Source organism: Carcharodon carcharias, chromosome 22 (assembly GCF_017639515.1).
Source record: "Carcharodon carcharias isolate sCarCar2 chromosome 22, sCarCar2.pri, whole genome shotgun sequence".
NCBI classification, from domain to species: Eukaryota; Metazoa; Chordata; class Chondrichthyes; order Lamniformes; family Lamnidae; genus Carcharodon; species Carcharodon carcharias.
In genome coordinates, this window is record NC_054488.1 from 45,595,819 (window position 1) to 45,611,068 (window position 15,250).

General features: G+C 38.6%; 1 protein-coding gene across 2 annotated transcripts in view; it reads right to left on the minus strand.

Annotated features, from left to right (window-relative positions):
• ccdc40 (coiled-coil domain containing 40) overlaps positions 1 to 15,250 on the minus strand; it is a 75,964-nt gene that overhangs the window by 55,693 nt on the left and 5,021 nt on the right. For both annotated transcript variants that reach the window (XM_041217081.1, XM_041217080.1), the window contains 7 exons: positions 13,498 to 13,608; positions 12,911 to 13,015; positions 9,940 to 10,044; positions 4,643 to 4,787; positions 2,776 to 2,882; positions 1,547 to 1,630; positions 115 to 334 (listed from right to left, as the gene is read on the minus strand). In XM_041217081.1, the coding sequence (XP_041073015.1) occupies positions 115 to 334; positions 1,547 to 1,630; positions 2,776 to 2,882; positions 4,643 to 4,787; positions 9,940 to 10,044; positions 12,911 to 13,015; positions 13,498 to 13,560 (829 nt within the window). In that variant the 5' untranslated portion in view covers positions 13,561 to 13,608. The remainder of the gene's footprint in view (positions 1 to 114; positions 335 to 1,546; positions 1,631 to 2,775; positions 2,883 to 4,642; positions 4,788 to 9,939; positions 10,045 to 12,910; positions 13,016 to 13,497; positions 13,609 to 15,250) is intronic.

The window sequence follows — 15,250 nt, forward strand, 5'->3', positions numbered from 1 at the left end:
ACATCTAAGCATCTAGAAGGGAGAGTTCTGTTAACTTAAAGTCATTGGCTTCAAAAAGAGTTTTGTTTCAATTTTATCATGGTAGCAAACAATTAACTAAACTCCAAAACTCACCTTTTGAGCGCTCACTATTTGTTGTGACTTGTGACATTTGGTAAAGATTCCTCACATGTGCCAAATCTTCCTCTGCCTTTCTTCTTTTTGCTGAAGCTGAAGAGCAACGGTCATGTAATTTTTCAAGTTCCATTTGGATTTGGGCAAGAGACTGTTGTGTTCCATAAAGAATCACTCCTGTGTCTTCACGCTCAGTTGTTTGCTTTTTCATTCTCCGTGTCTTAGAGAAAAAAAAATAACTATTGATGTCAATTTGTTTTTAATCTATGCAGAAAACTATCTGGAGCACAGAATTACAATGCATTGGCATTTGTAACTAGCCTTCACTTGTAAGCTGTAGTGATCATGATGGTGAAAACATAACATGGTTTATTAAAAGGTACAGGATCCTGTTGAAGTTATAAATAATTATTTACCCGTATACTGCAGTGTTCAAAAAGAGATGGCCCTATTTTAAAAGCAATAAAAAACAGATAAATAATTTTTATAGTGATTTTTGTCAGAAACATAGAAAATAGAGCAGGAGTAGGTCATTCATCCCTTCAAGCCTGCCCCACCATTTAATATGATCATGACTGATCCTATAACTCAACGCCATACTCCTGCTTTCTCCCCATACTCATCACCTTTAGAGTCCAGAAATCTATCTATTTCCTTCTTAAATATATTCAGTGACTTGGCCTCCACAGCCTTCTGTGGGAGAGAATTTCACAGGTTCACCCTCTGAGTGAAGAAGTTTCTCCTCATCTCAGTCCTAAATGGCCTAACCCATATCCTGAGGCTGTGACCTCTTGTTCTAGACCCCTCAGCCAGAGGAAACATTATCCCTGCATCCAGTCTGTCCATCCCTGACAGAATTTTATTCGTTTCAGTGAGGTTCCCTCTCATTCACCTAAACTCCAGTGAATATGGGCCTAATCAACCCAATCTCTTCTCATATGACAATCTTGCCATCCCAAGAATCAGTCTGCCGACTCTTCAGTGCACTCCCTCTATGGCATGTATATCCTTTCTTAGGTAAGGAGACCAAAACTGCCCACAATACTTCAAGTGTGGTCTCACCAAGGCCCTGTCCAGCTACAGTAAGGCATCTTTGGTCCTGTACTAAGTCCTCTCGCAATGAACGCCAACATTCCATTTTCTTTCTTAGCTGCTTGCTGCACCTGCATGCTCAGTTTTCGATATCATGCATGCTGATACTTCCTCTCTCTTTATGGAAGTGTTTGGATTGCAACTAAGCCATGCCGAAATATCTGTAGACAAGAGTTATAATCTAACAAATAATTTTCTGCAGAATAAGTTCCCATTACTGCCGTACGTAGCTGTTATTGTTGAGGAGCTGCAAGTTTAATGTTGCCGATTCCAAATCACTGCATTAAACTTCACATTATTTGATTGTCTGGAATGCATTAATAGCTGTTACTGCACTTACCAAATCCCTGAGTTCCAGAGTTAACTTGTCCAATTGCTTTGAAAGATGATTCTTCAGAGCTTCCTGGAAGCGCTTCATTAGAGGCTATATTATTAAAAAGAGAAATGTTTAAAACATAGATAACTATCCTTTGGTTGTTTTGGTAAGCCTGCACTCATCCAACTGATAACAAAAGCTGAGAATGAAGCATTTTTCAAGTTTCTATGTGAAATGCTCTGCTTGCTGACGTGGGTCAGGATGTTTTCTCTGCAGAGTCTTAAAATGTAAATGTATTGAATTGAATTGTTCATAATAGATCATATATTATGGGAGTTACCTACACTCATAGCTATTATATCTGACTAAATGGCTTATGCTATATAACTGCTGGTTAAAGACAAACAGAGATTTTGTATAGAAATCCTCTTCCCTGATGTGACATCACAATATTTTTTAAATGAGGAGTGCATCCTATTGTCTCCATTTTACCATTTGTGATATTGCTGGAGCAATACCTCATGAATTCACATCTGGAGAGGTTTTACACCATTTTCTGTTGTCTTCAGCAAACATCACAAATGATGAAAAAAAAGTCAATTGAGAGAACTAGCAACTGGAAAGGTATTGTCCTTATAACACAATACAGTCACAATCACAAGTGTAACAAATGTATGTAATCGTGAATTTTGTAATCAATTTAATGTTTTAATTCATGAATCAATAATATGGCAAAGATTTTGTGAAAAATTAGTATTAAGTCCGCAATACTGATGTCATAATCAACAATCTTTATCATTACTCATCTCAGATCTAAAGTGTGCACACACATCATATCCACAATGACAGCTGCTACTGCAGTAAAAAAAAATAAGTCCTCAACCACAAAAATTACTAACAACGGCTGATGATAGAAGGTAATTTAAAGATTAGAATCTTATTTCAGAGTTTAGATGACTGTTACAAACCGCTTACAACCTGTGTTGAAACTCTTTGTTTAATGTACTACCTCAGAATTATACCCAACTATTTATTATCTTAGAATTTATTGAACAGTCCAAACCTAATACCAACGACTAGCAACATTTTGTTTATAAAAGTCATGTCAACAGTCTTCAGAATTGTTTAATTCTGATTGGTTTTGCTACTAAAATATATATCAGTATTGAAATTTAAAGTGCAAACGTGTATTGATTTTGAAAATAATGACCTTCAAGCTTTGATAAAAGATTTAATACTAAAACATCTCTTACATGATCTGGGTCAAGCACAACCAATTCTGTGTGTTCGTCATCCATATCTGATTCTTCGTCTGACTCGCGCTCAATGGGGGTGCTTTTAGGACATTCTAGTTGCAAGCCTAGGGAAAGAGGGAAAATAATTATCATTTCTCCTGAAAGACAGAAAACAATGGTAACTATGAAGTAATTTTAGCACAATAATGTGCCTTTAACTTAAAATGCCACAAAAAAACTATTCGATCTCCCAACATGCTGTTCCTGGTAACATGTTGAGAATGTGCTGTATTACAAGCCTAGGAACATTATATTCTATTGTCCCATGAGTAACTGCAATATCTTTGCCTGCCTTAGATGGCCTGCTGATGAAGGTCAATGCCTTTGTCAACTCAAGATTCGATCATTTTAATGTTCTACTGTTTGGCTTCCCTCCTCTACGCTCTGTAAACGTCAGCTAAAGCATAGTTCTGTTGCCTGTATCTTATCCTGCACTGTCATGCTCACCCATCCTGCTGCCCTTGCTGACCTACATTAGCTAATGATACTCCAATTCCACCAATTTAATATTCTTAAATCTGTGTATAAATCCTTTAAGACATCAACCCTTCCTATCTCTGTGACCTCTTCAAGTCATACAACCAACCAGCCCCAGTTCTCAGAATGGTCAGTTCCTCTGACTCTGACCATTTGTGTATCCTGCTCTCCCTTCACCCCAACAATAATGTATTGCGCTTTCAGCCATCTAGGTCATGTGTGGTGATATTTGAGGCAATTCCCTCTTCAAACCCACTGCCTCTCCTCTTTAAAAACAACTTTAAAACCCACCTCGCAGACCAAGCTTTTGGTCACATCTTCTAATATTTCCTGCTTATTGATGTCCATTTTTGTGTGATTACACCTCTGTGAAGCACTTTTGAGATGTTTTTCTTTATTAAATGCACTACATTAATGCAAGGTGTTGTTGAAACACACAAAATAAAATCTGTAATACACTACTATTAGCATAGTATTCTAACTATATACTATCAAAATAAGCTTTGCAAGAGATAAAATATTCTGCAGGCAACGTACAAACATTTCAATGTGATTTTTTTGTTGAATAAAATTCTATTAAATTTACAAGAATGGTTCCAGGGATGAGGGACTTCAGTTATATGAGTAGCTTGGAGATACTGGAGTTGTTCTTGGAAAAGAGAAAGTTGGCAGGAGATTTGTTAGAAGTTTTCAAATCATGAGAGGTTAACAAAGAGTAGATAGAGAAAAACTGTTCCCATTGGCAAAAGGGTTGAGAACCAGAAGGCACTGATTTAAGATGATTGGCAAGAGAAACAATGACAACATGAGGAAAAACTTTTTTGTGCAGTGAGTGATTAGAATCTGAGATGCACTGCCTGAGAGTGTCGTGGTGGCAGATTCAACTGAGGCTTTCAAAAAAGAATTGGATAAGCTCCTGAAGAGAAAAATAATTGTTGAAACTTAGCGAAAGGGAGGAGAGTGGGACCAGCTGAGTGGCTCTTGCAAAGAACTGGCATTGTCATGACAGACCAAACAGCCTTCTTCTCTGCTTTAACTATTCTATAGATTTATTGAAACACAATGAAGATTATATCGAGCAGTAACAAATTGATGTTTCTGCAAATAGTGATTATAGCAAAATGTTGATTAATTCTAATCAAGTACTTATATATTTTTTTAAAATTCAGTCCTACTCACAGGAAAAGTGATTTTATAATTAAGAAACAGCCTGTGAGCTAAATCCCCAAGTAAAGATTACTATGATCTCACTACTGATTTTTACATACAAGTGGTCTACTTTTGCAGGCCAAACATCCCAAAATCATCTGGTAAATCAAATCATCATTGCTATTGTTGGAGGATTTACCCAAATCCGGCAGTCCTGTTATAGAGAGTTCTTCAGTACTGCTTTGTGTGGATGGCCTGCTCATTTCAGTTTTCAGTTCTTGAGCATCAGCTGGAGACTCTGGTGAGGATACTATCATGCCCGATGCAAACTCATCTGCGATCATCTGTGATCAACGTTACATGGTTAAAATAAATATAAAGTCAGCCTAATTTCCAACAATTAAATGATTGATAATTAAGATTAATGTTATAACTGATTACATTTTTGGCCTGCAGTATAATTCTATTAATAGGTCAAAGAAAACTTGAATGATAATCGGCTTTATCCACTATTTTAACAGTAATGCTAACCCATGGAGAATCATTTGAAAAATATTTCTTCATCTTTCAGAAAACACTTCCCTAACATTTAACAATAAAAATGATCATAAAATGACCCCACAGAATGGAAAATATGATAAACATTCATTAGTGTTTCCTCTGGAACAGGTTCAACAAATTCTCAAGTATGAATGTCAGCCCAAATCTATCTTTCCTCAACAGAGAATTTTGGCGCTTTTGTGAGCTCTATAGAGTTTCAACCTTAGTTTATACTGAGACTTATAGTCAGGTTTTCTCCAGATGAACAACTTTTCAGGACTCCAATGGGCTATCTCAAGAAAATAGAAAAACTACTCAAGGGATAAGGAGGAGGGGGTCCTTTGTTCATTTTGTAAGCAATTCTTTCAGGTGGACTTTATGTAATGAAAGTTGAGTGTCATCCTAATCTGAAATCCACACACAGGCACTATGCAGGAATTAGGTGCAGACATTGTAGCTTTTCTTTGGAATATTAAATGGTAAATATTACAAATTACAAAAACTATCCATAAAACAAAATACTTTAAAATATTAAGGAAAATGTATCATTTGTATTCCTGCTTCTGTGTTTTCTGAGATATATTGAATCAATTCTGGTAAAGTGAGAGCTTTCACTTCCTCAGCTGGACCTACAGTAGCTGCCTCCTGATTTGCATAAAAGTACAACAAATATAAAACACTTTACTACAGATACTATGCTAGTTAATAACTCACAACTGTGGACTTGTAATTGTGACATTTTTCTAAGTTATTTTCAATCCTTTCTCTTTGGTTTCTCTGTTCTGTTTTGTATCATTCATGAGTGAGATGAAGGACCACAACTTGCTGCCAGTCCTTCATCTATGCAACTCGCACTGCTGGAGATGAACACAAATGGCCACAACTTTTCCTATTGTCAGAAAGTACTCAAAATTTATTATGTGTTATGCTTCATGATGACCTTTCTGAAATTGAGACTCCAGAACCAAACCAGTGCCCTTCCAGTGCATAGTGTGGAGTTTTAGCACTTCAACTTGCTCTGACAAGAGCTAGCCAGGGCATCTATTGGGATAAGCTATTGGTGGGCTGGAAAGGTGGTCTACCCCCACTGCTCAAACATGTTTTTTTCTGGTTTGATTACAGAACAGGATTCCAGAATCTCCACTGAGGTCTGCAGATGCAATTTACATTCATTGTGATGAAAATGAACCATTTTTGGTCTGATATTTCGCTTGGTATTAGCCATACTGAGTGGAATGCAATGACAAACTGCTACTGACAACAAAAACTGCCATGAAAAACGGCTCAGAATGAAGCATCAGCAAACAACGAGTCAAGGACCTGTGTTCGGGCAGAGCACACATTGGCCATACCATACAAAGCAACAGAGAGCTGGACACACACACACCTTTTTGAAAATAAATAACATTTATTTAAATTCTGATTGGCTGCAAAGAGATTTTCAAAGGGGAAAGAGCCAAGGAGTGGGGATAAGCCAGTGAAGACTTGATGGGCCAAATAGCTTCCTTCTGTGCTGTGCTATTCTGTAATTCTATGAATTTGTTTGGTGGTTAAATCTTAAAACTAGGTTTGGCCTAATGCCATTTTGCCACCTTTTCAAGATAAGCAGATACCCAGACTGACCGAGTAGTTGTGACCGCCCTTGACATCAAGGCAGCATTTGACCGAGTGTGGCGTCAAGGAGCCCTAGCAAAACTGGGGTCAATGGGAATCGGGGGCAAAACTCTCCGCTGGTTGGAGTCATACCTAGCACAGAGAAAGATGGTTGTGCTTGTTGGAGATCAATCATCTCAGTTCTCAGTTCCAGGACATCACCGCAGGAGCTCCTCGGGGTACTGTCCAAAGCCCAACCATCTTCAGCTGCTTCATCAATGACCATCCTTCTATCATAAGGTCAGAAGTGGAGATGTTCACTGATGATTGTACAATGTTCTGCACCATTCACAATTCACCAGATACTGAACAGTCCAAGTCCAAATGCAGCAAGACCTGGACAATATCCAGACTTGGGCTGACAAACGCCAAATAACATTCATGCCACACAAGTGCCAGACAGTGACCATCTCCAACAAGAGAGAATCTAACCATTGCCCCTTGGCATTCAATCGCACTGCTATCACTGAATCCCCCATTATCAACATCCTGGGGGTTACCATTGACCAGAAACTGAACTGGACTAGCCATATAAATACTGTGGTTACAAGAGCAGGTCAGAGGCTAGGAATTCTGTGATGACTAATTCACCTCCTGACTCCCCAGAGCCTTTCTGCCATCTACAAGGCATAAGTCAGGAGTGTGATGGAATACTCTCCACATGCCTGGGCGAGTGCAGCTCCAACAATACTCAAGAAGCATGACACCATCCAGGGCAAAGCAGCCCGCTTGATGGGGCCCATCCACAAACATTCACCCTCTCGACCACCAACGCACAATGGCAGCAGTGTGTACCATCTACAAGATGCACTACAGGAACTTACCAAGGCTCCTTAGACAGCACCTTCAAAACCCATGACAGCTACCATCTAGAAAGATAAAGGCTGCAGGTGCATGGGAACCACCACCACCTGGAAATTCCCTCCAAGCCACACATCATCCTGACATGCAAATATATTGCCATTCCTTCAATCACTGGGTCAAAATCCTCCCTAACAGCACTGTGCATGTACCTATACCACATAGACTGCAGTAGTTCAAGGAGACAGCTCACCACCACCTTCTCAAGAGCAATTAGGGATGGGCAATAAATGCAGTCCTAGTCGGTGATGCCCACATCCCATGAATGAACAAAAAAAAAAGTGTAAGTCATCTTAAAAGAGTAAATGGACTATAAAGTGTTTATTTTTGTATGCATGTCAAATTTACTTCAATATCAGAGAAAGTAAAATTACTAATGAGGATGTAATGAGCTTGGGCTCGCCTAAGGAGAGTAGTTTTAAACATAGAAGTCAAAAATATCTAGGGTATAAGTGACCCAAAGATACAACACTCATTTATTATCTATTTATCTTCATTATGTGTAGGTTTATCACCATTTTAAATTTATATTTCCATTCTTCCTCATTCCACACCACATCCTGTAGGGCTATGTCTCCCCTCTCTTCACCTAGTCAGAATCATGTTTGAGAATTCACCCTGGAATTACAATCACCTCACACTATCATCACACAGTAATGAGGGACAGGTAATAAAGGCTACATTTCCAATGTTGCCCATATACTGTGAAAAGGTAAAGTCCAGGAAGTTCTTCAGGGCTGCTTCCTGTTTCACCATTTTAAACTTGACCGAAACCCCATTTACACATCTGCCACACGTCAAATAAAGGTAAAGTGGCAGATCGAGACAAAGCCTGAGAAATTTCCAGTCAAAAATACACAATGCCATGCAATGGTACAATGCTGTGGTGTATTAGTATTCTAAGCTGCAATCAGTCTATATATTTAATGTCACTATAAATCCCTATGAAGATCAAGGTAACTGTTTTAATGATGAAAAGAAAATACATAAGCTGAAATTTAAGAAAATTATTGGAGGAATAGAAAACCCTAATAGGTGTTTTTTAATTTATATAATAAGTTGCACCAACTTTCTTCACATTTTGCCTGAAGGTGCTGCACACTGTTGGGATAACATTCCAAAGACAACAGCAACCCTTCACCACTTTGCTTAAGTGACCAGTCTGGATGTATGAGGTACCAGCCTACAGGATTATTGTAAGCTGGAAATATAACTTTGTTGGAGGGCAGGGAAGGAAGTAATCGAAGTTGAATCTGATTCCATACTCAGCCAAAATTTACATTTGTACAATTTTCAGTAGAGCTCATCGGATAATGATCAAAAGTAGGAATCCTGGCTAATTATTCCCCTTTCTACACCAATGGCATGAGGTTAACTGTAGATCTCCTACCGCTGCCCAATTGAGACCTGCTACCTCAGACCAGCATTGCTGGTATCTTCCTGTTTTGCTTGTTACAAAGTAGGCCATTGAGGATGGGGAGATTTAAAAATTCTAATATTATATGTTTCAAAATACATTCACAACAATAAAATATTAAGAGTATTAAAAAACAAGACATTTACCATATCTTCTTCTACGTCACCTAGAATATCTTCACCTGGTGATATGGGAGGTTCTAAAGTGGGTGCCAATCTCCTTGCTCAACCACATCAGCTTCTCCCTTTTAATGCTGGATTTTCTCTTTGTTGCAAGTGAGATCTGGCATCAATTGCCATTTAAGGAAGAGAGTTTCAAATTTCTAAAGCCTTTGTGCACAGTAATGTCTCCTAATTTCATTCCTGAAAGATCTGGCTCCTAAATTTAGACAATTTGTCCTATAGTCTCCAACCAGCGGAAATAATTTCTCTCTTTCCGCTCCCCTTAATTTCTTGGAAATTTTGATCAAATCAATCCTACCCTTCTGAATGCCAGGAATTTTAACCTTATTTTTTTTAACTTTTGGAGTCCAGGTATCATTCTGGTAAATCTACTCTGCACTCCCTTCAAGGCTAATATATAATCGCAAGGTTTGGTGTCTGGAACTGAACACAGTACTCCAGATATGCTCCAACCAAGGCTTTGTATAGCAGAAGCATGACTTCTACTTCCTTATGCTAAACCTCTAGATATGTAAGGTCAGCATTGATTTGCCCTTTGATTATTTTCCATACCTGTTCATAGCATTTTAACAATCTTTGTACATGGACCCACAAATTTCTTTACTCCTCCACTATTTCAAGCTTTTCACCATTTAGAAAGTCTGTTGTTCTATCCTTTTCAGGTTCAAAGTGGATAACCTCATGTTTATCTGTGTTGAAATCCATTTGCCTCAGTTTTGCCTGTTCACTTAATCTATCAAAATATCTTTGTAATTTTCTGCTTCCATCTACACTGCTTAAAATACCCTAAATTACATTTCACAGAACAATAACGTTTTAAAAGTATTAAAAAAAGACAGTTACCATATTTCCTTCTGAATCCCCAAGATGATCTTCACCTAATTGTGGTGACAGGGAATGTTCTGGAATGGGTATCTGATCTCCTTGTACAGTGACATGAGCTTCTTCCTAATTTGCATGAAAATACAAACAATAGTCAGATGATTGGGCTATAGTTGTCCAAATAAGTAAAGCTTTAAACTGGCTGGAAAAGTGTCAAGAACAGGAGAAACATTTGCTGAAGATACACATAAAACTTGCTGGGGAAGGACACAATATGGTGGGAGAAAAGATTTTAAACAAGTGAGTGAAAGGCAAGTAGAGAATCCATAATCCACACATAACACTTCCACTAGAAGGTGTTGGTGATTATCATGTCTGATTGCTTGTTCATTGTTCATTTCCCACAATCCTAATGACATGAGACAGGTAGCACTGCTTGCTTTCAAGAACCCAAGCACCACACATAGGAGCTGATCAAATGGATGCACCACAATGCCTTGTGCACTTGATGTTTAATTGCCTCATCAATTCTGGTAGCAGCTCCTGATCAGATGCATGAGCAACTGTTCCCGACATCTTTCTAGTCGGCAGACAGCAGGAGTTACAGGAATGGTTATATGGACTGCCACTGAGAGTTGCCTCTCGGGCCATCTAAAGAAATCTTAGCATCACTGCCACCTGCACAGAAATATTTAAGAGCGGTCACTTCTTGAGCTGCCTTTAGACCCAGTGTCACCTTTCCTGCTTTATTAAAAGGCTGCACACATTTAAACAAGAGCAAGGATTTCCTATACAGCCTGCCTAGCTCAGTTGGTAGATAATGTGACTCTTAATTCCTGGGTCATGGTTTTGAGCCCCACATAAATATTTGAAGGAGTTTTTTTATTTCTCTTAAATTTTTAACAGGTTCATGGGGAAAAATATATATGTACCCGTCACTTCCAGGTAACTTGTGTTTAATGCTGGAATAACTATTAGATAAACAATATTGCTTATTTAATAATTTGTAAGCCTTTAGCTTAAATAAAACACTCCATCATAAATAAAGCTCCAAAATAAAGTTCATCATAATTGTAAAGGAGACAGTTATAAGACACCAGCTTGTAAAGCATGCATAATTCAGAGACATAAAGCACAATTGCACTTAAAAGTATCTCTCAACTTAAACAGTCGTAGGCTGACACTGACACTGCAGCATTGTGACACAAATAAACACAGCAAAATTCTAACGTTTGATTTTTTTTGCTGTAAATGAGACTCCTTTTTTAACAATAAGTCACACTTTCATTGCACTTTGACCAAAATAAATCATCACAAAAAGCTTCATAAGGTTAAAAAATAACTGGATATCGGGCAGTGTTAGAGGTATGGTTACTAAAAGCAAAACCCAAGGAGGTAGGTTTTAAGGAAGGAAGAGAAATAGCAAGATAGAGAGATTTAGAGAGACTGATTCAGGATTGGGATCAAAAAGGCTAAAGTTTTGCCTCTAATTGTCAGTTGAGGGAAGGAGGATGCAAAGGAAGTTAGAGTCATAAAGGCAGAGGGCATGTATTGAAATGTGGAACTAAAACAGGTTAAAAAGTTACACAGTGGCAATACCATAAGGCACTTGTAAACGAGGACAACAATGAAGGAGATTGATGAGTTTGGATATTGGAAAATTAAAATAAAATGGAATGGTAGAAAACTGTTATAGTTTTGCAATTTATGAAAACAATTCCACCAAAGAGATAAAGGTAAATGACCACAATCACAGTGTGATCAGCTGCCTGAGACTGCTCTACACAATGCATTATCACACCTAAAATTCCACTTGCCAACTGGGCCATGGAGGATTGTGTTATTTAATAATTTGCAAGCCTTTAGCTTAAATAAAACTCTATTATTAGTAAATCACCAAAATAAAATCCATCATTATTGTAAAGGAGACAGTTATGAGACACCAATTTGCAAAAAAATGTATAATTCAGCGACAGAAAGCAGAGTTGCACAAGCGTCTCTCACTTTAAACAGTCACAAGACAACACCGATAGAGGATTGAGGAGCCTCTTTTTTTCTAATTTTAAACTTTATAAATTAGAAATATAGGATCAGGGATAGGCCATTTAGCACCTCAGCCCTGTTCCACCACCATTCAGAAAGAACATGGCTGAATTGCGACCTTAACTCAATATATGTGCCTTTGCCCTACATCCTTTAATACCTTTGTTAACAAAAATGTATAAATTTCATATTTAAGATTAACCATTGATCTAGCATCAATTGCTATTTGAGGAAGAGAGTTTCAAATATCTACCAGTCTTTGTGTGCCACAATGTTTCCTAATTTCACTCCCAAAAGATCTGGCTCTAAATTTTAAACTATGTCACTTAGTCCTGACTCCCCAAGCTACAGAAGTGGTTTCTCTGTCTTTGCTCCCCTAATATCTTAGAAATTTTGATCAAATCACCCATTCCCTTCTAAATGTCAGGGAGTACAACGTTAGTTTTTTTTAACTTTTGGGATCCAGGTATCATTCTAGTAAATCTACACTGCATTTCCTCCAAGGCCAATAAATATGTTCCAAAGGTGGGGTGCCTGGAATTGTACACAGTACTCCAGGTGTGGTCTAACCAGGGCTTTGTACAGCAGAAGCATGGCTTTCATTGGCTTGTTCTCTCGTCCTTTGAATATAAAGCCAGCATCCCATTTGCCTTTCTGTTTCTGTTCTTGGCATTTTAATGATCTTCGTAACTGCATAAATCCCTTTGCTCCACTGTTTATAGCTTTTCACCATTTAGAAAGTACATTGTTCTATCCTCTTCAGGTTCAGAGTGGATGACCTCATGTTTGTTTACATTGAAATCTGTTTGCCACAGTTTTGCTGATTCATTTAATCTCTCAGTATATCTTTGTAATTTTCTGCTTCCAACAACACCGCCTAAAATACATTAAATAAACTACATTTCACAGAATAACAAAGTATTAAAAGCACTAAAAAAAAGACATGTACCATATTTGTTTCTGTATCCCCTACAACAGCTCCAAGTAACTCTGGTGATGTAGGAGGTTCTGAAGTGGGTATCCGATCCCCTTGCTCAGCCACATCAGCTTCTCTCTGATTTGTATGAAATGCAAACAATTGTCAGACGATTATGTTAGCAATATCCAAACAGGTAAAACTTTAATACTGGATATTTTTGTTGTAAGTGAAATTCCACTTCTCTAACAAATTGCACTTTCATAGCACCTCAAACAAAATAAAACATTCCAAAAGATTTAACAGGATGAAAAATAACTGGATAGTAAGCAGTGTTGGGAATGGTGACCAAAGGAATTTTAGATATTTGACTTTCTACTCCATCATTTAAGTCATTGACAAATATGGTTCATAGTTGAGGCCCCAACACAGATTGCTGCAGGACACCACGAGTCACAATCTGCCAATTACAAAACATGTTTCTTATCCCTACACTGTCTCCTGCAAGACAGACAAGTTTTTAAATCAAATAAATAATTTGCCTTCAATTTCATGACCTTTCAAGGACAATCCACAGAACAATAAAAATACTAAAGATACTAAAAAAAAAAGACTTTTACCATGTTTCTTTGTATATCATCTGAAACATCTCCAACAATACTTGGTGATGGAGGAGGTTTCATAGTGGGTGTCTGATCTTTTTCCTCAGGAACATCTTCAGTAGTTTCTCTCTGATTTGCATGAAAATATAACCAATTTTAAAATGCTTTCACAAGAGATGCCTTAACAGTTAAAAGTTTAAATGCTGGATGATTTTGTTGTGAGAGAGACATTTTGGGGGAGAAATTCATTTGTGTAGTGTGCAGATTTACATCAGTTCCCAGGGGCAGGCAGTGCCATAGGCCGCTACCTGCACCATTCGTGTGGGCTATGAAGAATGTGCTGCGCCAATGAATTTCTCCTCCTCTTTTTTGAGAAACATGTTACACTTTTGTGGCACTAATATTACTAGCCATTTATCAGTCCAAGCCTAAATGTTCCCCAGGTCTTGCTGCATGTGGGTACAGACTGCTCCATTTATATAAGGAGTTATGAATGGTACTGAACACTGTGCAAACATCAGTGAATATCTTCATTTCTGACCTAATGATGGATGGAAGGTCGCTGATGAAGTAGCTGAAGGTGGTTGAGTTTAGAATATTTCCCCGAGGAACTTCTGCAGCCATATTCTGGGACTGAGGTAATTGGCCTCCAACAACCAACTTACTTTGTGCTAGATACAGCTGCAGCCAGGATTCCCATTCACTTCAATTTTACTAGGGCTCCTTTATTCCACACTTGACAAATGATTACTAGGGCTCCTTTATTCCGCACTCGACAAGTGACTGATGTCAAGGGCAGTCACTCTCACCTCATCTCTGGAATTTAGCTCTTTTGTCCATGTTTGGATCAAGGCAGTAGTGAGGACTCGAACCAAATGGTCCTTGTGGAACCCAAACTGAGCATCAATCAGCAGGTTTTTAGTGATTAAGTGCCTCTTGATGTCACTGTCGACGACACCTTCTATCATTTTGCTGATGATTGAGAGTAGATGAATGGACAGTAATTAGCTGGATTGGATTTGTCCCGCACAATTTCCCACATTGTCGGTTAGATGTCAGTATTCCAGCTAAACAGGAACAGCTTGGCTCAGGGCACGGCTACTTCTGGAACACAAGTCTTCAGCACCACTACAGAGGTGTTGTCAGGGCCTTTGCTGTATCTCAAGTGCTCAACTGTTTCTTGATATCACCTGAAATTAATCGAGTTGCTATCTGTGATACTGGAGACCTCAAGAGGAGGCTGAGATCAATCAACAACTTGGCACATCCAGCTGAAGACAGTTGCAAATACTTAGCACAGTGGTAGTGCCACACAACACAATGGGGAGTATCCCCAGTGTGAAGGTGGGACTTATCTCCAAAGACTGTGTGGTGGTCACTCTTACCAATACTGTCATGAACAGACGCATCTGCAGCAGGCAGGTTGGTGAGGATGAATATGTTTTTCCCCCTTGTTAGTTGCCTCACCACCTGCCGCAGACCCAGTCTAGCAGCTATGTCATTTAGGACTAGGCCAACCCTGTCAATAGTGGTGCTACTGAGCCACTTTTGATGATAGGCATTGAAGTCCCTCACCCAGAGTACATTCTGTGCCCTTGCCACCCTGAGTGTTTCCGCCAAGTGATGTTCAACATGGAGGAGAAGTGATTCATCAGCTGAGCGAGGGAAGTATGTGGTAATCAGCAGGAGTTTTCCTTGCCGATATTTGACCTGATGCTATGAGACTTCATGGGGTCCGGAGTCGATGTTGAGCACTCCCAGGGAAACTCCC